At 35.2% G+C, this 27,885-nt stretch overlaps 3 protein-coding genes across 4 annotated transcripts; 1 reads left to right on the top strand and 2 right to left on the bottom strand.

The window, feature by feature from the left end:
* Nucleotides 1-473: 473 nt before the first annotated feature.
* LOC121735988 (lysine-specific demethylase lid-like) lies at nucleotides 474-3,596 on the bottom strand. Its single transcript, XM_042127004.1, has 2 exons — nucleotides 3,586-3,596; nucleotides 474-3,192 (listed from the first exon to the last, which is right to left on the bottom strand). Exon 2 carries the CDS (start codon nucleotides 3,046-3,048, stop codon nucleotides 613-615), a length of 2,436 nt encoding a protein of 811 aa, XP_041982938.1. The 5' UTR covers nucleotides 3,049-3,192; nucleotides 3,586-3,596; the 3' UTR covers nucleotides 474-612.
* A 3,040-nt stretch (nucleotides 3,597-6,636) lies between these two features.
* LOC121739792 (39S ribosomal protein L38, mitochondrial) lies at nucleotides 6,637-10,224 on the top strand. Its single transcript, XM_042132359.1, has 4 exons — nucleotides 6,637-7,001; nucleotides 7,263-7,831; nucleotides 9,358-9,516; nucleotides 9,906-10,224. Exons 1-4 carry the CDS (start codon nucleotides 6,820-6,822, stop codon nucleotides 10,178-10,180), a joined length of 1,185 nt encoding a protein of 394 aa, XP_041988293.1. The 5' UTR covers nucleotides 6,637-6,819; the 3' UTR covers nucleotides 10,181-10,224.
* Nucleotides 10,225-11,401: 1,177 nt separating this feature from the next.
* LOC121739747 (hsc70-interacting protein-like) lies at nucleotides 11,402-22,122 on the bottom strand. Of its 2 annotated transcripts, none has more exons than XM_042132298.1 (10): nucleotides 22,020-22,122; nucleotides 21,731-21,912; nucleotides 20,404-20,510; nucleotides 19,744-19,952; nucleotides 17,896-18,005; nucleotides 14,978-15,137; nucleotides 14,352-14,486; nucleotides 13,718-13,789; nucleotides 13,328-13,448; nucleotides 11,402-12,683 (listed from the first exon to the last, which is right to left on the bottom strand). In XM_042132298.1, exons 2-10 carry the CDS (start codon nucleotides 21,898-21,900, stop codon nucleotides 12,610-12,612), a joined length of 1,158 nt encoding a protein of 385 aa, XP_041988232.1. In that variant the 5' UTR covers nucleotides 21,901-21,912; nucleotides 22,020-22,122; the 3' UTR covers nucleotides 11,402-12,609. The 2 variants fall into 2 exon arrangements, with proteins under 2 accessions (XP_041988232.1, XP_041988231.1); XM_042132297.1 differs by having other exon boundaries at nucleotides 13,718-13,803; nucleotides 14,354-14,486.
* Between the last annotated feature and the right edge of the window lie 5,763 nt (nucleotides 22,123-27,885).

Here is a 27,885-nt window from a genome sequence, read left to right as displayed (position 1 = left end):
TCTATTAATTTTGATCTATGTAAACAAAAAAAAAATTGCCATTCAATCATTGTGCAGTTATTGCTACATTTAGGTATAAATTGTTAGTATTATAGCATTATATACTGAGCATTGTTTACAATTAGACCAAAATAAATACAAACGATTCTGAATACTCACTATGCAAAGTGGTCATAGAAAACATCTTTTAAAATAGTTTAAAGAACATAATACTCAGAAACAGAACCATTAGAGATGATTTTTCCTGATTGTAAAAATTACCAATCATTCCTCATTTTACACCTTTAGGTATGTATAAAGTTTGTCCTAAACATTTTTGAGATCCATCCATTTAACTTTTTTTAAGTCTACCATCAGTGACACTTAATATTTAATTAATTGAAAATTTCTATTTACAAAATCACGGTGGGATACAGCTAGGTCTAACACTGAATGATAAATTATAATTTATAAAAATAACTCGAACACAAAAATGTTTACATCCGTTTATAATAAAAGTATAGCTGCCTTAACTTGTGATTATTCTAGTGGAATAACTTATTCTAGTGACCAAACTAGTGAATAAAACTATACCAAGAAAACTTTGTACTGAATGACACCCTTTAAAAAGATTCAATCATCATCCAACTCTATAACGATTGGTTCAACATTTTCTGTTGCCTTTGTATACTCATTCTTTAACTGGGTTAAAAGTGAACATTTTGGTATTTTCAGTTCCTCGGCTTCGTCTACAAGAACTTTCAACCTATGCAGTCTTCCAATATCGGGTGCAGTTGGCAACAAAATGTTCTTTGTATCTGTCATCCATTTATCAAAACTATTTACACGAAAATCAATAGTTTGCAGCATAATATGTAACTCATCCATGTCGTACCTATAAAATAGAGTCTTTTTCTCTAGTGCACATTTACAAAAGCTATCTGAGCTAGCATGTAGGAGGCAAGCCATGTGCTTGCATTCCGAGCAAGAAACTGACGACAAGAAGCAGGTTGTCTTACAGACTTCACACAATCTTTCGTCATCACCTAGCAGTTCAAATGCTGTTCTTCTCACGTTTTTCAGGCCGTTCTTAGCTATCAAAGCTCTCAGTCGCCCTTCCTCCTCAGTTGCATGAACTAATTCTTTTTGTGTCTCCAGGGCGGTCTCTAAGTCTAGACGATCACCTTCTAGTGCCATTTTACATATCAATTCATCGTGTGAAAATACACAAAACCTCTTTAGTTTTTTATAGTGTGATATACAATCACGGCCTATTTTTAACCAATCAGGTGGAGCAAAATTGACTGCCTCTGCAAAGTTGTAACCCTGATTAAAACCTGCATGGTAGGCTCGAGGAAATGTCACAACAAATTCCCCTGCCTGTTGATCTGTCCTATATATAGGAACACCGGCTGCCATCAAAATATTGGGGTTCATGATTGTGACCAACTGATGCAACAAATCAGGTTGTGATTTAAATAAGTCAGGGGCTGCGGCCTTCATTGCAGTTTCTAATAATTCTGCTCCTCCACCCGGTACTCCGTACCAAGTTTTTGCTTCACCCCAGTGTAAATAATTAATTGAGTAACTCCAGTGATCCTCGTTATGCCAGCAGAAGGCAGAGAAGCACATGCCTACATACATCCAGGGTACTGTCATTCCAGATATGTCTGCATTGATAAATTTTAAAACTGACCCTTCCAACACTGGCAAATTATTAAGGTTCCAACCAGAATCTACATACTCCTGATCTCCAGGAAATAAATTGATTGAGGACTTGGTTGGGAAGCCCGAGCCATGGTCCATTGAGTGCAAATCTGCTCCATACTCTACTGTAACATCCTCTTCTACTGATGATATTATTCTCCAAAATTCTTTTTCTGCAACATTTGTTGGCACTAAGTGACCAGACATCCCAAAATAATCAGATTTAAATTTATCTGCCATTTCACCGAATTGTTGGAGGGAGTATTCTCTTTCAGCCTGAGCAAATCCGAATGCCTCTGCTGGTTTGTGTACCTCCTCTGCTATGCAACATGGGCACCTCCAGTCTCCATCAGGAACGCAGTTCAAAGGGGGCTTTAGGCAAAAAGTATGGTATGTGTCAGAGCAGCCATTGCATATTAAAAGCAGATCATCTCTGCTGTCTTTTTGGCAAATAGCACAAACATATACAGCCAGGGGGTCTAAGTCATATCTGGGCCTTTTCCTAGATTTAGTGATGTCAAATTCTTCATCGTTTAGCCCTGGCATTTTAGGACCTGGGCCATAACAAGCCAGTCTTTTTAGTTCCCTATTGTGTCTCGCATTTTCTTCACTTTCTGTTAGTTTCGTGTTCACATCTGGGTCTAGTTTGATGTCAGAACCAGTTTTAGTTTTTTTGATACTAGTGTGGGGCTTTTCGTCCTTTATTTCTGTTTTTATTTTTGTAGCTGTAGCTATTTCTTTAAAATTATGCGTATTAAAGCCGTCGTGAATTTCGGTTTTGGGTTCGGCTTTTTTTACGGTTTTCAAAATGTCCGCCTTGCTTTTCTCGAAAATGTCGTAAGGAAGCAATATTTTTTCGTAATTGCTTCGGAGGAAATTCATAGTGTTTGCGTTTTGACTGTAGCCCATAGCGATCGCAATCTTACGCCATTTCTTTGGAGTATTACATGCTTCGAATCCGCCTTCCTCGTCAACCCAGAATTTTAAGCAATACAAGTCTAAAGTTTTATTCTCGATCATAGGGATTTTTAAGGGCGAACCTTGCAAATCCCAGAATTTTAGAATCTTCTCTAAAAACAACAGTTTGAGTCGCGTTATGGCTTCTAATTCATTTACTTTTTGAATCCGAGGAACAAATTTTAATTTATCCACGTCTAATGAAAATGGTGGTTGCCATCGTGATGGAGGTCTTATTTTGCATATGCCCGTTTTCTCGGCTACGGGTCTTATTTTAGCTATATATCCCAAAGGATCGGCGAATTCTTCAACCGTGGGCTCGAAGACAGGCGCCTCTGGTGGCGGAGTGAAAGTAAACTCCGCACTCTTCTGCATCGCATTTTTCTGAATAATTTTGCTATCCATTTTTCATCACAAAAATCACCACCTTACCGAAACAAAACACTTCAGTTACATTTGATGCACATTTTGCACTGATTTCACATAATTGAAATAAAAATAGTATACGTGACTTTTCGCCATGTGTAAATGGCTCCTTATATTGTTCCTCTAATGAAAACTGTTTCGGAAAATAAAATGTACACGCGCTTACGTTCACACTCAACACATTTTCAATAGGATTTTAGAAGCTATTTACTGTTTGCTTCACAATAATTATAGCTTATATTTTGTAATAAACATTATTTTATAGTCCAAATTAATCACTCTCAAGTTTTAATCGAACTCGCACCGACATTTATTTACACAGGTTCACATACAAAATGTCACTAAAGTCTAAACGAAAAAAAAAGGAAAAACACCATTTGAAGAAGCTTGAGCCGAGCTGAATGCTGATTTGTCGACAGACACTCGACAGGGGATACGGACAAAGAGTAGTCTACAAATATATACTAGTAATCTGTGAAGAGTAGTTAGTGAAGAGTAGTAAAACGTCTCGAAAACTAAACAAATATAATTAAATAGTATATATAGTAAAAATATAGATATTTATATTATAATAACATCATAATTTATAAAACAATACTTAATATTAATATTTTCAATGGAAATAAATTTATTGGTTACCATAAAATTATATTATAAGTATAAATAAAGACAGACAGATCGTCAGTCTTATTTTAAATCTATTTTTTAATAAAAGTAGTACTACGTACAAGCCACGTACAACTTTAAGATCGTTTTGCGAGAAATATAAAAGATGTCACGTAGGACGTCTTCTCCAATTTCACCGAACGATCTTAAAGTTTTGTGAGGCCTCCAGAAACTATCTACCCATTCCTGTTATTGACTCAATAAGTTGAATGACTTGAGCTGAACTAGATTAAAGGTCTAATAATATTATGACTGATTTATATAATAGAATTAATAGATGAGTACCTACTGCCTAGCCCAAGCCTAGCCCTAGCGAGTATCAATAGGAATTATCGAGGTGAGTTTTGTATTATTTGTAAACTTTCCGCGCGTCAGCTGGTGTCAGACTTAGGACTCAGGAAGTCAGGAATCAGGATCTTTGAAATGAGGGACAATTAATGGCGTACTATGTAGCTGTAGGGCGTGTCAATTATCGTGTCAAACAGCTGACATAATATGTCACGAAATAGCTTCCACATGTCACGAATCACGATATAGCTCATAGCTGTCAGCCTGTCATACATCTGTCTGAACTCTGACACGTCATTTGAGTTTTGACACGAAACTGGAAAGACCCTACCGTCTCTCTGTAGGCTTCTGGTGAGTGGTGGCAAATGATTATATATATAATCGAAAACTTTAATTGGAAAAATAATAGGCTACTTGACCTATATTCAATTTCATTGAACAAATACATATTTCTAGTAGAACTTGGCCTAGAAAACCGTATTTCACCCTTATCATCAAATAAAAGCTTATGATTGATAAATAAAGTCGATTTGAACAAAGAGAATGTCAGATACTACGTAACAGATTTGAAAATATAATTTTATGAAAATAGGATTTGTACCAGCTGACGAAAACGCTTTTGCGGTACTTCCGAATTGGATGTGACGTCATCTCATTCCTAATTTAATATCTTTTATTTATCGCGCTCGTTATATGTAAGTTTATTTGTACAGAAATAATAAAAATAAGCCTAGAAAGATTTGTAAAATATATTTTCTTGAATAATTAAAATAAAACATCAGTTTTATAAATTATCTCCATTTATTGTAGACGGGAAATGAAATGGTCAAAACTTTTCTCCAAAAGTTTTCAACATTACAAATGATTTCTATATTCTTATTTAATTCTTTTATAATTTTTGGGCACTATTAGACGCGTACATTTACCATATAAAAAAATTTTCAATAAAGAGAGCTTAAAATACAAAACGTATGACGTCACACTATGGCAAAGAGAATGTCATATACTACGTAAACTATGGCGGACAGTGTTTTCGGCGCCATTTATAAGGCATATTTTTCAATTAACATTTTTATGGGTTGGGTACCAATGATGTTCTACTTATACAGATATGTTACGTCCATACCTTTTTCCGTCATAAATCTCTTCCGAACAATTTTCAAATTCAAAATTGCAGACATTGACAAATTTGACAGATAAGTGAAACAAAAGATACGAAAAACCATTTACATAAAAGAGACAGTTCTATTTTTAAACGTCGAATCGTATCGCTGTCTCTTTCTTCGCCTGAGCTATGACGAAAATTCGGTTTTTCCAGATTGTTCGAAAAAATAATTGAAAATGTAAATAGTCGAGGTATTTATTGGAATCAAGACATGTGGTAAGAGATTCCATGTGTTTTCTTTACTTTCAAGTTATAATTGGTACATTTTCGAAACACGCACGACGTAATTTTCAATTTATTTAGGTAAGACAAGACGCGGCACGTTCGTGACTGCGCTCGATTCATACTAAACAACAGACGGCCCAATTGGGCCGTATTTGAAGCTTCACAACGCGCGCCGTAGTAACATATCTGGTTTGAGTATTTCATCATTGGTTTCTACTGTGTAAAATATTAAAATATTAGTTTTTTTTTGTAATAATGAATGATTACCTATTATGCGATTAGCATGAAGAAAAAAATTAGGTCAAGTAGCCTATGCTCCTTAAAGGGGCCCATTCACTATCCTACATTGGCCATTGCAGTCCGCCGTGCCGTCCGCCGGCTTTGCAGGATTGTGAATGGCGTCGCAACACAAAAAGTTGCAACAAAAAAGCAAAAGCCCGCAGGCGGCCCCGGCCGGCCGCCATGCAGGCCTGCGACACCATTCACTATCCTGCATAAGCCGGCGGACGGCAAGGCAAGACTTGCCGTGAATGGACCCTTTTATTTACCGCCGACTGCCGAGGCCATGGCAAAGCCAAACTTGACATGGCAAATCCAATCTCTAGTCAACCGATTTGGACCGCTGTAAAGCGCTTATTCCACTAATTGTCCTATTTAGAAGTCCTAGCTAGGATCCTACATAGGAGACTAATTAGTTCGCTTCTTATTCCACTTGTCCTAATTTAGTGACTAAATCATTTGTCATTTTGGTCAGACGTCTTTTTAATGGCTCCAGTTCTATTAAAGCAACAAAAAAATGGTCTTCTCATAGGCTTAGCTGCTGGCTCAATGAAAATAAAAATAAATAGAAGGCGAAAAAGATGGTTGAAAGAATTTTTGCTCCACGTAAAATTATGGATTATGAACTTTCTGAACTACTTGGAATCTACGAATGGATTCCAGATCTTATAACATAATATAAATTGACTTTAATACAGATTTAGCAGTTCCCACTACAGATAAAAGGTTTAAACCATCTGGAAACACTGATTTAGTCATTCAGGAGCCACATTTTTTTCCGATTTAGGATCCTAGCTTTCCAAATGTTATTCCACTTGACTAATTTTTTTAGGATCCTAGCTAGGACTTCCTAAATAGGACAAGTGGAATAAGCGCTTAAGCTGTCATTACTCATTTGTCACTTGTCAGTTGTCAGATGTCAATTGTCATTTAAATTTTTAGGTTATTATTACAAGATTAGTTTTTATTAATAATTTTATTTAGGTTTCTTTTTTCTGAGAAGTGAATACTAAATTTGGGTTTAAGGAACTATGAAGTAAATAGGATATAAGAAGCAGCGGATATATCAGTTAACAGTGGTATTTGGTCATTTGCATTGTTTTGTGGATACCAAGTTTTCTCGCACCATGAACACAATTCGTAGTATTTGGAAATTGAATACAATTCAGTTGCAACATATCCGTGCGGCTCACAGAGTGCGCGGTAAGGCTCCCATATATTGTAGAACAATCAAAGAGAGGATAGACGAGTTGAACTATAAAGATGAATTGTACACAACTCGCATCGATATCGGTTTTCCTCCACAGAAGTAAGTGAATTTTTTATTTGAAAAAGTTACTTAAATTTAAAAAAAGTCAGTTGTTAAGAAAAGTCAATTGTAATGCTTTAAGTATTTCCCATTTGGATTTCATCTAAAAATTTCTAACAGGCCTAATCAGACTTCGATCATTATTTTCTTTGCTTTGCTTATTATTCTTTATCAAAAATTCATTTTAGATCTTATTAAAGAGGTCTCAGGAAAATCCTTAAAAAATATATAATATACTTTCAAAGCATAATTTATTTTCAGAAATCCAAAACTACTGAGCCGTGTTGAAAAAACTGAACACATGAAGAAAATAAAGAGTGACAAGGAACTAGAGCGCAAGGCACGTAAATGTGAACTACACCTGGATTTAGACCAGGCCAAGAAAGACTGGCTCTTGACTTTGGGTCCCCAACACAAACAACAGGTAGCAGACCACTATGGAATCTTTGACCACCTCTACGGAGAAGGTTATTTCACACCATACCTAAATTTGGACATCTTTTATGACATAAAGGATGATAGCTGCTTACCAGTATATTGTGGTAATGTCATTAAACCCGCAGAAGCCTCAGAAAGGCCTATAGTTAATTATGAATCTGATCCTAACACACTATGGACATTAGCACTAACAAGTTTAGATGGGCATTTGACTGAAAGTGATAAGGAGTATGTTCACTGGCTTGTAGTTAATATACCTGGGAATCAAGTTGAGAAGGGTGATGTGATTGCCGAGTATTTACGCCCGTTCCCACTGAAAGGCACAGGATACCACAGATATGTTTTTGTGCTGTACAAACAAAACAAGGAAATGTCTTATGATATTCCTTCAGGTAAGCACTTTATCTTGTGTTCAAAACTAGAACTAAGTATATGTACTATCGAGAAAATTGATTCCTATTTAGTTGACAGACCAACAACACTCGGTCGGATTATGTCAATTCAATGTTAATTGTGATTTGTTAGCTGAGTTTGACATAAAGCGACCAAACTATGTAGGTCTCCCATCTGCCTAGGAATCAACTTCTCTGATAGTACTTTACACTTAAATCAAAATTATTCATGTTTATTTTTAAGACAACAATAATTACTATAAAATGCACTTACACCCATCTGGGTTATAGGGAATAATAATTGCTTTCAAAACATTGTGGCATCTTTTTTTATTTACTTTTTACCTAAACACAAGTCATTTACAAAAACTATTGTCACAAAATATAAAATTAATCTCACTTATGGCAATATTCCAATTAAAATCTTATTGACTAAAATAGTGTTTCTCAACCTGTGATGTGCAAGTATAGTATATATAAGATATGTATGGGGCCTGGGGGTCTGCGGTGTCATCTCTAGACCATACATAATCCAATTTTTTTGCTGTTTATTTTATGAAGGGGGTCCATGAAAACTGTGCCTGATTTCAGGGGCGTCTTTCCCTTAGGTGCAATGTGTGCGGCGCACACGGGCGCTGCGGTCCTAGGGGTGCCGAGCGCCGCTTGCACTCGGCGCCACGACCCACGCTTTACTGACCAACGTAAAAAGAACTTCAGTTTGCAAACATTTTTGTGTAATATCCGAAGCTCTTCTTATATTTGTAGTATTACAGCTCAGCTTTTGCAATATAAATATTATAATCTTTATTTTTCAACGTGAAATGAACCTTAAAACACATAAATGAATATTATATTATTTGGTGTAATAGTGAGTGTCCCATCGCTCGTTTTTTTAAATAGGTAGTGGGAGGATTTGGATTTAGATACAAAAAAGCACAATGTTCTAATTTAGAAAACAAACTGTGCCATGCTGGCTCTTCGGATGTAGAGAAGTTAGAGCTCTTCAATGAAATCGAATAATGAAATCGAATTAATACCGATGTTGTGATGATGTGATGTTTAATAAGTATAGAACATGAAATTTAAAGTAAAATTGAAGTACTTAAGCGATATAAAATTTACGTTTTGGGGTTAGGCTTGTTAGGGTCAGTCAAGACTTAGGAGCACAGCATGGTCAAAACTGAAAAAAACTTCAATCTACAAACAAATAACAATAGAGTTTGTTATCATTTTATATTGGAGAAATTTGACAGTACCTATGTGGTAACTTGACGTGCTGTTATAGTTCGTCTGGTGAAACGAAAGAAGAGTCCTCACCCTTAAGCGGCCGGACAAACTGTACTTTTACTTTGTACCCATTTCATTTTGACTGCGCGCGCGCTTGTTAGGGGGCGCTAGGGTAATGTTTGCACACGGGCGCCACATGGGCTAGAGACGGCCCTGCCTGATTACCTAGGGGTCCAGGGCTGAAAAAGGTTGGGAGACACTGGACTAAAGCAGAAATATATTTTATTTGTTATTTTCAGTAACATCACCAACACTAGAAGGACGTACATTTGTGACAAGGGATTGGTACCAGAAATATCAAGATGATATTACTCCAATAGGCCTTGCATTCTACCAAAGTGACTGGGATTCTACTGTCAAAAGTTTCTTCCATGATATACTACAACAAAAAGAACCAGGTAATAATAAATACGAGACCCTGCACAAAATATTGAGGAAACTAGAAAGATTATGTATAAAGAGAAATAATTTTTTAGAAACTTTTACCTCAAGAGGTAAAAGTAACAAGTTATTAAATTCGTGTAGTTATCAGCTGTCAAGTGGCTTTTTCAGTTAAGTGGAAAAAGATAAGTGCAGTAGTTACTGTGCTCATACTCTATTTGTATAGTTAAGCGTGAAGCCCCAAGCGGTCGAATTCGACCTCAATAACAATCAAATATAATAACAATAGATTTCCGAGAATCCGCGGTCGAGGGATTAAAAGTATAAAGGTTACATACTATTATGATAAAGAGTGGCAGAGAAGTGTAATTTAATTCTCTTTTCATATACACTTTCATCATTTCAGTTTACGAGTACGATTTTGACCCACCATACACTAGACCCCAGGAGTGGTTTCCGCGGAGGCAACCCTTTAATTTGTACATGGATAAGTACAGAGATCCAAAGCAGATCAACAAGGAGTATCTCTTACGGAAATTGAAGAATGAGGATCCGTTTAAGGCCCCCGCACCTCCTCTCAAGTTCCCCAACGCCCAGCTTCTGCCACGAGGAATGCCGACCTGGCTTAAACTACATGAGAGGAAGATTCGCCTGCGCTGGGGACGTGTCAATGATGTTTAAGTGTATAGAATCGTTATGTATAAATAGATTGGTTATGTAATTTATTTTTTGTTTTTTATCATGCTGATGATCCCCATTCCCCGCTATTAAATTGTACTTACATTTGTTTATAGCATAACCCATAAAGCTAATATACCTAGCGGAATAGAGAAACAAAGGCCTGAGCAAGAGAGATGTCACTATCAGTAACACTGCATGGTAAAAAGAGACATGTGATGCATCACAACAGCACTCTTTTTTTGACGTTCAGTCGGCACGTGCCGCACGTTGACAATTTAATCTCATAGAATTCATGTTCAATCATGCTTGTGTAAGTGTATACGTACACATATTTTTCACACAGATGAAAACCAATTTTGGTTACGTTTCACAGCTCGAGATTGTTGCTCTATTCCGCAAGGTATATTAACTTTATGGCATAACCGACATCTTTCGACGATAAAACTATCCTGTCCCATCTCGGGAATACGTGTCTATAAACAAAATTTCATCCAAATTGGTTTAGCAGTTTAAGTGTAGAGACGTCACACTTCCTCATTTAAATGTAGTATGGAATAATTTTCTTAGAAGTATTCATCCAAAGAAAAATGAAACAAGATTATTTTAATCATATTATATTTTAATTTTAAAATTACAGCCTAAATTACACTTCTGTTTTATACTTTTATATATTTATGAAAATAGCAAGATATTAACAATTCCAAAAGTGAATTATTGTAATAATATAATATCTATAGCTAACATACAAAATAGGCTGCAAAATATTTCAACAAACTTTGGCCCTTCATGCTAATGTAAAACCAATATTTCTATGGCAGGATTAAAAAGCATGTACACAGCATAATCCTTACATAAATTTATTACCAATTAATGGTTTTAGCCAACCTAATTGACAAAAAATACATATTACTATTACGAATATAAAAAATATTTTAAAATTAAATGCTTACTGAAAAGAAAATAAAAATAAAAAGATATTCTGCAATGTCGATCTTGTTTGTAATAAATTCGCAATTCCATTTTTACCATTATATAACAGATACCATAAGAAACGCATTACGGATAATATTTTATAGGTGTTGATGAATACAGTTTAAACTCATTTTGATTGATATAAACAACAATCAAAACTTACGTAGCAGCATAGCCGCCCAAAGTAAACTTTTTAATGCGGGCTCCACACTCGCGGCGCGAAAGCCCGCGAGTGTGGAGGGTTTCGCGGCTTCGCGTTCGCGCTTCGCGGCTTTCCCCGTCCGGTGTCGGTTTTTTGGCCTGCGACATTTTGATAAGCACACTATGTCAGAGTGCAGCAACAATGACTTCAACGTCCATTTTACTCAAATGCGCGAATGTAAATGCAAAGATTGCGAGTGTAAAGGGCCGTATTTATCCGCGTCGTGTTCATGGCGCGTAGCGCCCGTAAATCGCGGTCGCAATTCGCGCCGCGAGTGTTGCTCCACAGCCCGCTAAAGATTCGATCAAAATGAATAAATACGAAGGATATAAAAACCTTGAGATGCGGCACGGCACGGCACGGCAGCAATAGAACTCGGTTTCAGTATCAATTTTTATGTGCAATTTATATTTTTGACTAGAGCCTAGACATTTTAGTGATAGTTGAGCACAATCTAAAGCTACCAGAATGTTTTTAAATTGACTGCATTAAGAAATAACAAAATGTGTAAAAATAAACAAAAATTCTTTATTTATAAATGTAACGCAGAAGTTAAAGTATTAAGTAAGTTACCTCCAAGCGTGGACATTTAAGGCAATATATATATTTTTTATACTTATATATTGCTTTTAAAGTTTTATTTCATTCTTAAGTATCAACATTTAAAGATGGAAAGCAAGTTCTGTAAGGGCTATAGCTCACTCGACACATGAATGTCTTTTGGACAGTTTCAGAAAGTCAGAAATAGACTTGTTATACAAATGATGCGCTTGAAACAAAATATAATTTGTGTTGCAATAAAAAAATTATAATTTGTATGATATCAAGTGAACCCTCGCCCTAAATACTGTTCTTTGCTCTGATATTATAATGCTAAATATATTTTCGACGTTTATTGAACATGTTACAGCCCTCATTGGTTTTAGCTTCGAAATTAAGCTTTAGCATTTTAAAACGTCTTTAGGCGCAATGAGAGTCAAAATTAAAGTAATTACGACGATAGCATCACAAGAAAACATTTCTCTTCAGATTTTAAGCCGTTCTAAAGTTTCACTAGGTCTGTACATGTCTGTATATGTCGTTCTTAAAATTAAAATTACTTGTTAGAACATAAAAAATATTCATTTTAATAATATAAGACTCTTGTTCAATACAAGAGACCAGACATCGTGCTGCAAAATAGGTCTATAACATGTGCAATAACCGTGCTAAGTACAGTCTCAATAGCCAAACACCGGATGTGTAATGTGTATGTTTAGTCTAGGCCTACATCGTCGGCAGCGGGTGGCTTCTGCGCGTTGCCCGCGGGGGGCGGAGCTCCACCGGCGGCTGAAAGTAGAAAAAAGCAGAAAATATATGAAGTATGTTGTCAACTGTTCCCCGAGGTACACACGCAAATTAAAATACCACAGGAATCCATACTAAGGCTGCCTTCATATTAGGTCGCGACTCGCGAGTAGAGCGGCAGCCGCGCGACTCGCGACTTAATGTGAAGGCAGCCTAATATTATAAATGCTATAAAATAAAGCGAAAGTGTTTCTATCTGTGACCTCTTCACGACCAAACCGTTAAACCAATTTTGCCGTTTGTTATGCAGATACTTTGAGTTCCGGGAATGGGTATAATAAGTATCTTATGTCCCGGAAAAATAACTAAATAAATAAAACTTGCAATTGGCCTTCCTGTGTTATTATAAAACTAGTTAGTAAGCTGTAAGTTTCCTAAATAAATAAAAATAAAGAATAAAAATGTAAGGTTCCCGCGCGATAAACGATATTTGGCGGGCTTCATCTAGATTTGTATTGTTTGAGAGTTGAGACTAAAGTAGCTTTGTCTTTTTTCTGAGAGAAGCACACACTGCAATCTGCATAAAAATTAAAAATACATTTTACTGACGACTGTGGCTTGACAAACGCAGCGTCAATCTTATTATAAATAGTATGAAAGTCTTATAAGTAATTAAAAGTACTTACCGAAACTGAATTTCCTCTTGAAGACCTCTAGAGCTGCGAGCACCTTGGGCTTGTTCTGGTACTTGAGCAGGTTGGCTGGGTTTGACGACACATCCATGAACGCCGCCATCACCTCAGGATCCTAACAATATAACATATTATTATCACATCAAAACGACTTCAAACAAAAAAAAGAGTCATCAAAATTGGTTCATAAACGAGACTTATCCGCAAACAAACAAGTTTTGTTTCCAAATTGGTTAGACTTCTGTTAAAAATGTAATAACATTTCTGACACAAATTTGTTTATTTAATCTTAATTAATCTTTATAATTTATATCGACACACGACATACCACAAGTTCTGTGTCTATTTACACTATAGTAATTGATAAAATCAGTAGTTCCTTACCTCCATGGCTGCGAGCACTTCGGGGTCCGACAGTATCGCGCCCAGGTCCATACCGCCTGGCATCCCTGGCATGCCACCTGGCATACCTAGAAGTGAGTTATTATGTAGTTTCAATGTAACGATATATTTTATTATTCATATTTTTAATAAAATTTAAGCATGCAGCAATTTTGCACACTAACTCGTTACATGCCTTTTACTGATGCATATTATTATTGCGTTGACACAATTTAAGATGTGAGTGGATGAACCAAATAAGTAACATTTTATAACATAGGGACAATAGTTACTCATTTTCCCTTATAATTTTAACAAACCTTGTAAGTTACTTACTTCATCATCTGACTACACATAAAATCTACAGTTTTTTTTATTTCAAATCCTTTTTCTGGCCCTAAAGCCTCAATTTATGCAAAATAAAACGGCAATTTTTTAAATGTTACTAAATTGTTTCTTCCACTCACATATTCAATTATAGTAATTAATATTTTAATGCGCTAGCAAAAGAGGCACACAAGGAAAGCGATAACGACACTTACATACTTTGTGACCTAATTTTGTTTGAGAGTGGTCAGTGGTGTGTTTTCGCAATACACAAAATTTGGTTATGTTTTTTAATATGTCTTTAATCCATACCTGGCATTCCACCTGGCATCCCGCCTGGCATACCGCCCGGCATACCACCCGGCATGCCCCCCGCCGCCTGCTCCCGCGCTGCCTTCTCTCGCGCCTCCTGAGCGGCGCGTGCGCGACGGACTTTGTCGCGGTGCTGAAAAGATGATGGAGAAGTGATAACATAGGGTGGAAAACTATTCAGAAATAAAAACTGTTTGATTTCTGAGTAAATTTGAAACAATTCCTACTACCAGACTATACCATATACTGTCGATACAAAAGGAGGGTGAGATAGTTAACTGAAGTAAACAGTTAACTTTGTTTAAATTTTATACAAAGCTTTACTTGCTTAAACGCCTATGTATAGCTTGATTTCATTGCGATTGGCGATGACAATCGGTAAGTCAATATTAAGCAGCAAGTTACACAATATTTACTCACCGCCTGCCATTGGTGATTCGACCTAGAATATTATTCTTTGATGATGATTGATTGACAAAACTCTGGAATGAACTGTGACCGGCAGTATTTTCGGACCAATACGACCTGCAAGCCTTCAAGAATGGAGCGTATTCCCTCTTAAAAGGTCGGCAACGCACCTGCAGCTCTTCAATGCTGCGAGTGTCCATGGGCGAAATAAAATACCTCCTTCTCCTCCTTCTTTCTCTGCTGCTGCAGTCTGTGCTGGCGAAGCTTTTCCGCGTTGGGCTTGACCTCCGTCAGCCACTCGTTGGCCTGGTCGTCGTAGTCGATCTTCAGCGACTCGCACAAGTCGTGGGATGCCTCCTCGAACTTGCCTAGCAGCCTGGGAATTGTTTTACGAAATTGTAAGATTTTTTTATTTACAATTGAGGCCGTCTATGAACTTTTCGACTATATCCTTCTTTTGTTACTATTATATTATGGTTGCTGTTAAGCATTAGTGTCCTAACCCACAATTTTATTGTTGTTAAATTTTGAATGCAGTCTTGTTCTATCATATATAAAGAACATAACTCAATACGTAATTTTTTTGTAGGCTTTAACGCTTAACGTAGGCTTTCTATAAAAATAATAATATTAATTGTAATTTTTAAGACATTGGACTGGTCACTGAAAAAAAGAAGTAGAATTGAAATAAATTTTTCATGATTTCTCTAGACTTTTAAGGGAACTTACTTACCAACACGAACATACTAAAGGGATCAAAATAACATTCTTTTTTAAAGATTTTGATTAGGGATCTTGCGCTGGTCTAACCGAAAAAACTTTTTTGTTAAAAATTAAACAGTAACGCCGTACGACCGAGTGATATAATATTATTATCATAATAATAAGCAAAGAGATAGCTAGCTAAGGGTAAAGTTAATATAAACTACAAATTCTACGCTGATAACATCCCACAAAGTGGTATTGAAATTTGAAACATTTACATAATATTTATTACCCGCCATTTCGTGAGCGCAACAGGAAATGTCAAGGGAATGTGAGTTTTTGCAGCGACGAAATTTAATACAATTTTCATTTAAATAGGTTCAGTGAGATATACAGTTAAGTAATCGTAAATATCAGAATTACTTCTGGGTAATTCTGATATTTACGATTTTATTGTGTCATTCTGATGACACAATAAAATGTAAGATTTTATGCGAGATTTTCTGGCACTTTAGAATGTCAAGATATCTGGCAATTGCACAGTGTTTTAGAAATCCCCAAAATCGGACATGACTAAGTAAATGCAATGAGTCAATGGCGTCTTATATTTCAAATGCAAGAGTAGAACACCCGTGTGCGCATTTTAGTTCGTTTTTGAGAAAATCAATTTTTAAATTACTTAGTCTTTTTTGACTCCCTGAAAACGAAATTATTTTATTTAAATTAATTACGAGGGTTTGTAAACTTGCTACCCAGTTGATTAGATTGATCATTAAGAGACACAAATTTTGTACTTTATTTCATTCCTACAATTTAAGTAGTTCCTGAGATTTTAATGATTTTAAATATTTAGACTTTATTTTTTTTCTGCTTTCCTATATGATTTCCGCACTTTCTGTCAATACTGAAAAATACTTTGGTATAGTGTTTACACTACAATATTTTTATTTTTTGTAAATCGCGTCTCATACCAGAGATTTACGAATTTCTAATTTTTATTCGCGCCTTAAATAATAATTTATTAGCAAAGTTTCATCAAATATTTTTTTTTATAATCAGTCAAATAATAAAACATTTACAATTTAAATAATCAGTCAATTATTTATCAGTCAAATAATAAATTTGACGACCTCTGTGGCTCAGTGGTGAGCGCGTTGGTAGCTCAAGCCGGGGGTCGCGGGTTCGAATCCCGCCGACGATACAAAAAGTTTTCAAAGTTCCTGGGTCATGGATGTGTATTAAATATGTGTATCATATAATAAAAATCTCAAAATATATGTATAGTATAAAAGTATTAAATATATTTCCGTTGTCTGGTACCTGTAACACAAGTCCATCAGGTACTTACCACAGGGCCAGACTAACGTGGTGTGAAGCGTCCATAGATATTATTATTATAATAAAATATTTTATTCTTCATCACCCTGGTCGTCAAAAATGCTGTCCACATGTTAACACATGATATTTTTTTAACACTTCGATGAAACTTTGCTCTTAATTTTTTAAGGCGCGAATAAAAATTAGAAATTCGTAAATCTCTGGTATGAGACGCGATTCACAAAAAAATAAAAATATTGTAGTCTAAACACTATACCAAAGTATTTTTCAGTTTTGACAGAAGGTGCGGAAATCATATAGGAAAGCAGAAAAAAAATAAAGTCTAAATATTTAAAAACATTAAAATTCAGGAACTACTTGAATTGTAGAAATGAAATAAAGTACAAAATTTGTGTCCCTTAATGATCAATCTAATCAACTGGGTAGCAAGTTTACAAACCCTCGTAATTAATTTAAATAAAATAATTTCGTTTTCAGAGAGTCAAAAAATGACTAATTTAAAAATTGATTTTCTCAAAAACGAAGTAAAATGCGCACACGGGAGTTCTACTCTTGCATTTGAAATATAAGACGCCATCGACTCATTGCATTAACTTAGTCATGTCCGATTTTGGGGATTTTTAAAACACTGTGAATCGTGCCAAGATTTAGAGCAGTGGTTCTTAACCTTTTAGTCATGTTACCATTTTACCAAATGTTTGTGTTGCTGGGGACCACCAAGTTGATTTACCTAAATTAAGGGTTGTTTAATAAAGAAAACAAGCACAACTTTATGATTAGTATCTACTCATTTTATATTTGGGAAAAATCTAAAAGTTACAGATCTTTTAATGTGATTTTTGTGACTGCATACTCTTTACTAACTTCTAAATTCTCACGTATTATTAGGATGGCTTCGCGGACCACTTGGAATACCTCCATGGACCACCGGTTAAGATCCACTGATTTAGGGTTTCCGAGTTTATTTATTAAATTCAATAATGCAATGCTCTTGGGCCTAATAAAGGCCCCAAACGAAAAATTTGGGGTGTTATAAGCTTACCACAGTGACCACAAGTCAAACAAAATAATTGTATAGACATAAAACGCACCTGTAAGCCCTCCCGCGGAACTTGTATGCGGCAGCGCTATCGCAGTTCAGCTCGAGCGCGCGCGTGCAGTCCCTGATGCACGCATGCAGCTTGTTCTGTTTCAGGAACACCTGGAAATGGGGATTTCAAGTATTAAATAATGGTATACTAGCGGACCAGGGAGATGCCTTGTACACACATTTAAAATATAAACTCTTTTGTTATCTAAATATATTGTTACGGTACATGGTATACGGACACGTGGTGCCATCTAGCGACAAACCAGCGAAACTTACCGAGGGAGCACAGGCAACATAAATCCCCTACTCAATACTAGATGGCATGAGGTGCGCAAGTACATACTCGAACCTTCTAAAAAAGTCCAACATTTTGTTTACGTGTTTACCGGTTTATTTTGTTTACGTGTTTACTTTTATTGTGGTACATGCTCGAGCCTCCTAGAAAGTTCCCACGGTTGTTTACTTGTTTACGTGAATCGGGAACTTTCTGAAATTCGTCTCGCCATATAAAAAGAGCCGCAGGCAGGCCCGGCAAGTCAGTTCGATCTGAGTGATCTTCGAGGCGACAACAAGTGATCAATAGTGAGTGAACCAGTGAAACCTGCGACTTGGCTACGACCTAGGACAGTGATAGTGCTTAGTGATTGGACCTAGTGATTAGTGTTTGGACTTAGTGCTAAGTGTTGTGACCTAGTGTGTGCTTGTGTGACCTAGACTTAGTGTTTAGTGCAGTGTTAATAAAGTCTTCAAGAGAGTCACCAGGTCTTTCTCTCCAAATCCTCGAACCCTAGCACGTAACAACATATAACTTCTAAGGTGACCGACTTACTGACTGACATAGTGATTTGGGCTGTGCGTGGATAACGCACAGCCCAAACCACTGGACGGATCGGATTGAGGCATGCAGGTGGATGATATGACAGGGGTTCCCAATCTTTTTCAGCCTGCGGCGCACTTACAAGTCAATATTTTGTGACGGCGCGCGACGCCCTACTCTATTTAGGTATATAATAGTAATTACTAAAAGATACATAAATAAACACCTATAATGAATAATTCATATTATAATTTTATTTTTTATTTGTGGTTATTGAATAATGATGGAGGATCGGCTCATGGCGCCCCTCATGCCTTTCCACCAGGGCGCCGCGGCGCACACTTTGGGAATTCCTGTGTTATGACGTAGGCATCCGCTAAGAAAGGATTTTGATCAATTTTACCCCCAAAGGAACAAAATAGGGAATAAAAGTTTGTACAAAACTTTGTCAATTTTAAACCGATTGGGTTGAGACTTTGATACTTAACGCGAGCGAAGCCGGAAGCAAGGTGAACAGGACTCAGGCCTGAGCCCACTATTTCAATTGTCAATTATTACATGGATAACACGAATTAGTATTGTGTTGCTGATAAGGCTACCAGAAAAGTATTAAGACCCCAGATATTGTAAGTTTTTTCGCAATAATTTTGAAATGACTCATTGGTGAAAGGTCAAAGTTCAAAGTTCATTGATTGTTGTAAGTTTGTCAAATTGTACTCTGATTGGTAAACACCTTGTTAAAACATAGACATAATATTATATTTCTGTGGTATTTAATAACAAAAACATGTGAAAACACAAGACATTAAGTAAAAATACCAAAAACATAAGAAAACGTAAACAACAGAGGATAACGTTCACGTTCACAATATTATGTAGATCTAACAACATAAGCAAACAGCAATAAATTAACATCATGGTTAGCTCAGTCCAGTCATGTCAATAATTTTTTTTCTGAATATATTAGTAACAGCATAAAAACATCTCCTCAGTTTTTCCTAGTATAAGTTACATTTACAAAAATATTATTACCTGTCCTCTTTTAGCGAACAGCAGAGCACTCTGGGGATTAAGTTTGATGGCTTCAGTATAGAAGGCAATGGCATCGTCAAACTGTTGCTCGGAGAAAGCCCGCATAGCCTCAGATCTCTTCTCGTCAGACTTCTCACGGTCATCATCTGTTACTTCCTTGTCCTCATCACCCATCTCCTGATCACAGTATGTGTCACTCTCTATGACACCTACAACAATATTAAAGTGTTTATACTGTACTCGGCGAAACATGGAGGTAGCGGTCATTAACTCCCTGTCAAAAACTTGTCATTTTTTATACAAAGCCGTGATGGACAACATCTGACACGTCACTGTCAATCCCGGTTTATATAGAAAACGACAAGTTTTTGACAGGGAGTCAATGACCGCTACCGCCATATCTCGCTGATTACAGTATAAAAAGATAATGTAGAAAATATCGTGTAAGTATTAAATATCTTGATACTTACTTAAAGTACCAAGATACTATTTTCTACAATTTCAGTATATATTATGGTAAAACAATATTGATTACTTTTCAAAAATGTATTATTCATATGGCCAATATCTCATTTGCAGTGCCTATCTTTGTCTATCAAAAAACATATATTTTCAATGTATCACAATAAATACATTTTCTAGTGTGTACAATATACAAACCATCCATATCGAGCTCAATATCTGACTCTGGCTCAGATTCCTCATCATCATCAGCCGGCGCGGAGTTGTTAGCACTCGCATTGTTTGTCTCTTTTTTGTTGTCTCCACTGCAATAGCAGAAAATGTTATCATGCATATCACATTAAAAAATCAGCCAAGTGCAAGTTGGACTCGTGCACTAATTTCATTTCATTCATTATAAGGCAAAAATAGGTAAAAAATGTGTTTTTTGTATGGGAATAATTAAGGGGGGCCCTTAATTATTTATTTTATTGAAAATTATTATTAATTATTCAATTATAAATACAACTGAGTATTTTGTGAACATTTCAAGCACCTACCTATTGCCATTATTGATATCGAGCAAAAAAATAATGTTTGTTGTATGGGAAATATTTAATTTATTTTGTTTTCAGTATTCACAATCTGTGAAAATTTCAGAAATCTGGCTATAGTCTTATATATTCTTGAGATACAGCCTGGAGACAGACAGACATCGGTAGTATGTCTGTTTGTCTTACCACAGACATCAAAGACTTAGGCTTAGGCCAAACCTTTAGTAATAGGGTCCCGTTTTTACCCTTTGGGTAAGGATCCCTAAAAACTAAACTGTACACAGTAATAATTATTGTTATCTCTAGCTGTGAATTTTATAAATTGTAATAATTGTAAATTCAATTGTGGGAATTGAAGTACTTGGTTAATGGAAATTATGATAAATTATGTTTAAATTCTTTTAAAAACAAAAATAAAGATTTCATGTAACAATGACTTTCATAAGCAGGCATTTTGTAACAAAGTTTCAAATTAAACAGTTCAGAAAAATGTTTCTTGCTTAATATCACATAATTCAGACAATTTCATAGAAAACATGTTCGGCCATCGTGTTGCTGCTTTACTACCAATGAAGCTCAACTTTTTTTTTGCTTAAAATAATAATTAGGAGCTGGCAAACAAAACCAGACAGGTCCACCAGACGTGTGCAAAAGTATATTTTTTTCGAATCATCTTCTCTTGACCCATCTGCGTCAATTCCTGTTAATTATTTCAATAAAACTCAATTAATAAGGATTTAAAGTCCATTCTCAAACAAAAACGGATTAGTTCAGTAGTACTTAGTAGAAGTAGTTGATAGTAGTTTATTAACCACTGTGTAATTTTTTTTCTTGTGGACTAATCCGGTTTTGTTTGCCAGCTCCTCAATTGATATTGTACAATAATAATAATATTATATTATCTTCTCAAAGCCGAGTCTAAAACGATGCCTACCAGCGGTTTTAATAGAACAGTCTAGAATTAATATTTTGGTTATCATTGTTTTGCTAACCTTTCGGTGGTCGGCTCGAACGTAGCGGTGGGAAGATTGACGCCAAGTGACAGCAAGTATTCCTTAAAGAATGACAGCTTCGGATGTTGGATGATCTGCGGCTTCATCTTGCAGACCTGGATAAACATTTTCAGCTGCGCCAGTTGTTCCTCAGCAAATGGGAGATCCATCTTGTCTTGGTCCTACCGGCAAACTTTCTATTGTAACATCGGATTTGTGGGTCCTAATCATGTGTATTTCCAATCAAAAGCATGCAAATAATTATTAAGTAAATACAACAAATACTTACTAAACTTTACACTTCACACCCAAAAAGAACTTTCAAGAATATTCTGATTTCTGAAATAAGTTAAAATTACGATCGTGAACAAACAAAATGCAATTTTTGTAGACGGAAGTGACACTGACAGCGATCGCGACTTGTCAATATCATTAGAAAAAAAATCAATGTCATTTGTTTTTTTTTCGGTTTAAATGGCCATGATCCATTAGTCAAAATTCCTGCTACCTACCTTTATTATAATGGTTAAGGGTAGCTTGGTAAAAGAGCGCCCGGTGCGTCGTGCTACTCCCCTGGAAGTTTCAGCAGCTAATAGCTCGCAGTGGAGGAGTCTGCACAAGCCGACACCGCTAATTGGGCTGCCGCAGATATCGCCCTCGTAGGCGGGTCCAGTGGCCCAGCAGCGTAGCGGAGAAAAAAGGAACCAGTGGGTAAACTCGAGTGTTCCTCCTTACCGCAGCACCTCTCTCTCACAGTCTCAAAGTCTCGTCGACATAGCCTCTAATATTTCCAAAACAATTGAATGCAACATCTTACATTCAGATATTAACGACATTTATAGATTAAAACCAAAAGCTGGACATACAAAAAACACGCCAATTATAGTAGAGATGAACTCAACTATACTAAAAAACAAATTTTTAAAATCCGCTAAAACATTTAATATAAAACATAAAAACAATAAATTAAGTACTAAACATACTGGACTCAAAACACAAGAGGATAACCCGATATATTTATGTGAACACTTAACACCTAAAGCTTCAAGATTATATTTCCTAGCCCGAGATCTAACAAAGACAAGCAAGTATAAATTTTGCTGGACTGCTTATGGCAAAATATACATTAGAGAAAATGAGCAATCACCTGTAATTCAAATCTTTAATGAGAGCCAGATCCACAAGCTACTTTCAAGTACGTTTCAGGACCAAGAGAAATGACTCTGCCTAGTTTCTATTCTTATAATACTTATACTATTGTCATGTACTCTAATATTGCTAACATCAGCACTTTGCTCAAAATGTATTTTAAATATTGTATTTATTACTATCAAACTCCAAATTTTACACACATATTATACTCTACAATCCTACACGATAACACCGCAACTAAAATTTCAGTGTAAAGTTGTTAATCATGTCAATCTTATGTTAATTATTGCTAAAAATCTGATAATACTTTTTTATAGAAGTATTAAAATAAAAATAATTATAATCAAAATGAAACATAATATGAGAAACATGCACGCACTTTTTACTATTATCACGTCATTTGGGAACTTCTTAAACTCTAAAAATCCAGATAATGGGTGAACGACTACGTAATCTTAACGACATCGACAATCTAAATATTGCACGTAATATTGAATGTAATTGTGACGAATTGCATAACTACTTGACTGTTAGCACACATGATATTACTGTAGTCACTCAGAATATTCGTTCCATCTATTGTAATCTGGACAGTTTTCTTCTAACTCTATCATCTCTGTCATTTTCCCCCGATATTCTGGTACTTACTGAATGCAGGTTAAACTCTAATAAATTAATTCCCCAACTTGATAATTACAACTCTTTTTCAACCACTCATCATATAAACCAAAACGACGGTGTCGTGGTATATATAAAAAAATCTATATCAGCTATGGTAAAAGAAATCAAACTATACCAAGCATCGTGCCTTCAGATTGATGTTTTTAACATTGTCATATTTTGCATCTACCGATCGCCATCCAATAGTAATACAGATAACTTTGTTAATGTGCTATGTTCCCACATAGACACTCTTAATTTAAATAAGGATATTATAATAACGGGGGACATAAATATAAATATTTCATCAACTCAAACTGAACAAACTCAGGATCATAAAAATAAATCCTACTATCTAAATTCTCTTTCTGCGTATGGTATACTTGCAGGACATACTATACCTACTAGAGGAAAAAGCAGCTTAGATCACTTTATGCTGAAAATAAATAAGAATAAAACCACAGCACATATTGCTATTTTACAAACCTCGGTTACTGACCATTATACCACTCTTCTCTGTCTTGAAAAACTAAAGCCAAAATTGAACACTATCCCCCTTATTAATAAACATTGTATAAGCTTAGAATAGTTATGCAGTGTTTTGTTCCTGTCACACAAGTGACATTTTTAATTGGATTGTAGAAGACAAAACATCGTGTAACTATTCAAAGCTTATACAACGTTTATTAATAAGGGGGTATTAGAATAAGAAGCAAGGTCTATTTTGAGAATGCATTAAACAGTCTGAAACAAAAAAATCTCACCCAATTATTAACCTATACTGATCCTAACTTAATGACTAATCATCTTATATCTATATTAATGGATACATTAAAAGATAATACAGAAACTGTTAAGATCCCTAAATCTAAAATTACTTTAAAACCTTGGGTCACCCCCGGTATCCTAAGGTGTATAAAACACAGAAATAAATTACAGTTACAACTAAAAAAGAACGAACACAATGAAATATTAAAAATTACTTATATACGCTATAGAAATCACTGTAATAATTTAATAAAAAAGCTAAAGCGCCAATATGAAAGTGAATTACTAACTAAAAATATTAATAACAATAAAATCTTATGGAAGAATATAAAAAATATTACATATAGTAGCAAAAAATCTGATTCTGATAATAATGAACTAATTAATATTAAAAATAATCCCACTGAATCTATAAACTTTATCAACAATTATTTTTCAAATATTGGTAAAGAACTAGCTCAAAATATACAGTGTAACCCCTCTCTAAATAATATTAATACTTATCATAACACTACGACATCAATTATAAACTCTTTTGCCCTACTGGAAGCTGATGTAAGCGAAGTTAAAACAATCATAAATAATTTAAAATCTGATAGCGCATCAGGTTGGGATAACATTCCGATAAATTTTCTAAAACTGGCCAAAAATGAATTAGCTCCAATTCTTACTCATCTTGCAAATATCTGCTTCTAGAGTGGTGTATTCCCGGATCTTCTAAAGAGATCCATAATCACCCCAGTATTTAAAAGTGGGGACAGATCTGACGTTGGCAATTACAGGCCAATATCTGTCCTGCCAGCTATCTCTAAAATACTAGAGAGACTACTTAATGCTAGACTTCTAAGTTTTCTAAATAAATATAATTTGATTTCCTCCTCACAATTTGGATTTATGCGCGGTCGATCAACAGAGGATGCAGTGCTGTCACTTAGCCAAACAGTAACAGAACAGATTGATAAGGGCCAAAAATGCATGGCAGTATTCTTAGATCTAAAAAAAGCTTTCGACACCGTGTCTATTCCTATTCTAATTCAAAAGCTAGAAAATATTGGGATCAGAGGTACTGCTCTTACCCTTTTTACATCATATTTATCTGGAAGAATGCAGAGGGTTAAAATTTGCCAGCATATCAGTGAGGACAGTAATGTCACATATGGGGTCCCTCAGGGAAGTGTGCTAGGGCCAACATTATTCCTCATCTATATAAACGACCTATGTAAATTAAATATAAAGAATGCTAATATCATAGCCTATGCTGATGATACGGCTATCGTATTTTCTGGAAAAAATTGGACCATCTTAAGACAAAATGCTGAGCATGGAATGATGAAAGTGGCCAACTGGCTATCGCATAATTTGCTGACACTAAATACAGTAAAAACTAAATATATTTGTTTTAGTGTACAAAATCGTAAACAACCCGACATTAATAATTTTACCATACACAATTGTCAAAATTTTCACAATATTACATCATCTGGTTGTAGCTGTCCGAAAATCGAAAAAGTTGACAAAATTAAATACCTAGGCGTGATAGTCGACCAACGACTATCATGGCACCCACATCTTGAGCAAATGGCCGGTAGGATTCGTAAACTAAATTGGATTTTTAAAACCCTTAGACAACTTACATATACAGACCCAAATATGCTTCAATCTCCGCGTAATATTCTGCAGGAGATATACATAGCCCTTGCTGAATCGGTTCTTACTTATTGTATCCCTGTCTGGGGAGGTGCCAGCAAAACCAAAATGCTAGAGTTAGAAAGGGCACAAAGGTCTCTATTAAAAATTATTTACTATAAGAAAAAAAGAACACCAACTAATGAATTATATGAAATCAGTAATGCCTTAAGTGTTAGGAAATTATATATTATATCTTTGATTTTAAGACGACACCAAACCGTGAATATAATTCCTAAAACTGGGCGTAGTAGGAGAAACATTATGGAACTACCAATTATAAAAACTGACTTTGCAATGAGACAGTTTTCAAATATATCTATTATCGTGTACAATAAAATAAACCATGCACTAAATATTAAAAATAAAGTTAGTAGAGATATAAAAACCATGATCAAGGAATACTTAAAACCATTTAATTATGAAGAAACCGAAAAATTAATAGAATATTTAAAAATATAAACTTTACACAATAATTAAAATCTTACTAAATAGATTAATAAATAATACACACACACGATCATCCACATTCCACATCCACTCATTCATAGCAACAACAATACTATATATTATTACACAAATTACACTGATGTATATAGTTGTACCAAACTCTCTATCCTATTTTTAATAAGAAATTTTACTAATATTTTATTGTATCAAATCTTCTAATCTTCTCTGAACTTTCTGAGTGTGTAACTTTTTTTAATTATGTTATGTTTAAATATTTTTCTAAACTTTCTGAGCGTGTAAGTAACTATTTTCATTATGTTATTCTTAATCTTAGTATAAATAGTAATAACTTTTGCTTGTATAAAAATGGAAGAGCGTTGTTTGCCTGATACAGGCTATTAGCCTACTAGGCGACTTCGATATCTATCTTAACTATTGTATGTGTTTTAAAGTAAATAAAGTTTTTTTATTATTATTATTATTATTATTACATAGTAGATATTATCCCGGCGGCCTTTCCCCCGGGTTGCCGGGAATGCATAATGCAGATCTACAAATTTAAAAACATATTTTTGTTAAAATTAAAGTACGTTTTGTATAATTGCAAAAATACAAAAAATCGCCCAAGTGCGAGTCGGACTCGCGCACGAAGGGTTCCGTACCATTATACATTATACCGTACATGTAGAGCAAAATTAGGCCAATTTTTTTTTGTATTGGAGCCCCTCTTAATTTGTTATTGAATATTAATATTATTATTAAATATAAAAGTACACATAAAACTAAGAATTGTGTGAAAAATTCAAGTACCTACCTATTGCTATTATTGATATAGAGCAAAAAAGGCCAAAAAAATCACGTTTGTTGTATGGGAGCCCCCCTTAAATATTAATTTTATTTTGTTTTAAGCATGTGTTGTTATAGCCGCAACATATATATATATATATATATATATATATATATATATATATACACAATCTGTGAAAATTTCAACTCTCTAGTTATTACCGTTCTTGTGTTACAGCCTGGTGACATACAGACAGACAGACGGACTGACGGACAGATGGACGGACAGACAACGAAGTCTTAGTAATAGGGTCCCGTTTTTAGCCTTTGGGTACGGAACCCTAAAAATGTAGTTTTTTGTAGTAAGGAATTCTATGTTTTCAGGGTTCCGTACCCAAAGGGTAAAAAGGGTGTTCTTGAGATACAGCCTGGAGACAGACAGACAGACGGACAGACAGACGGATAGACATCGAAGTCTCACTAATAGGGTCCCGTTTTTACCCTTTGAAATATTTTAATTTCTCACTTTTGCCATTAGATTCTGGTAGACCTATAATTATTATAATTTTACTATATTTTAATCATGGTATAGTTACAGCGATATTCTAGCGATATACATATTACTACTTATATTCTGTTCATGGCTCTCACGT

The sequence above is a fragment of the Aricia agestis genome, chromosome 2 (genome assembly GCF_905147365.1).
Source record: "Aricia agestis chromosome 2, ilAriAges1.1, whole genome shotgun sequence".
Lineage (NCBI taxonomy): Eukaryota > Metazoa > Arthropoda > Insecta > Lepidoptera > Lycaenidae > Aricia > Aricia agestis.
The sequence above is the reverse complement of the archived record's forward strand: the minus strand, read 5'-3'. Positions and strand labels throughout refer to the sequence as shown.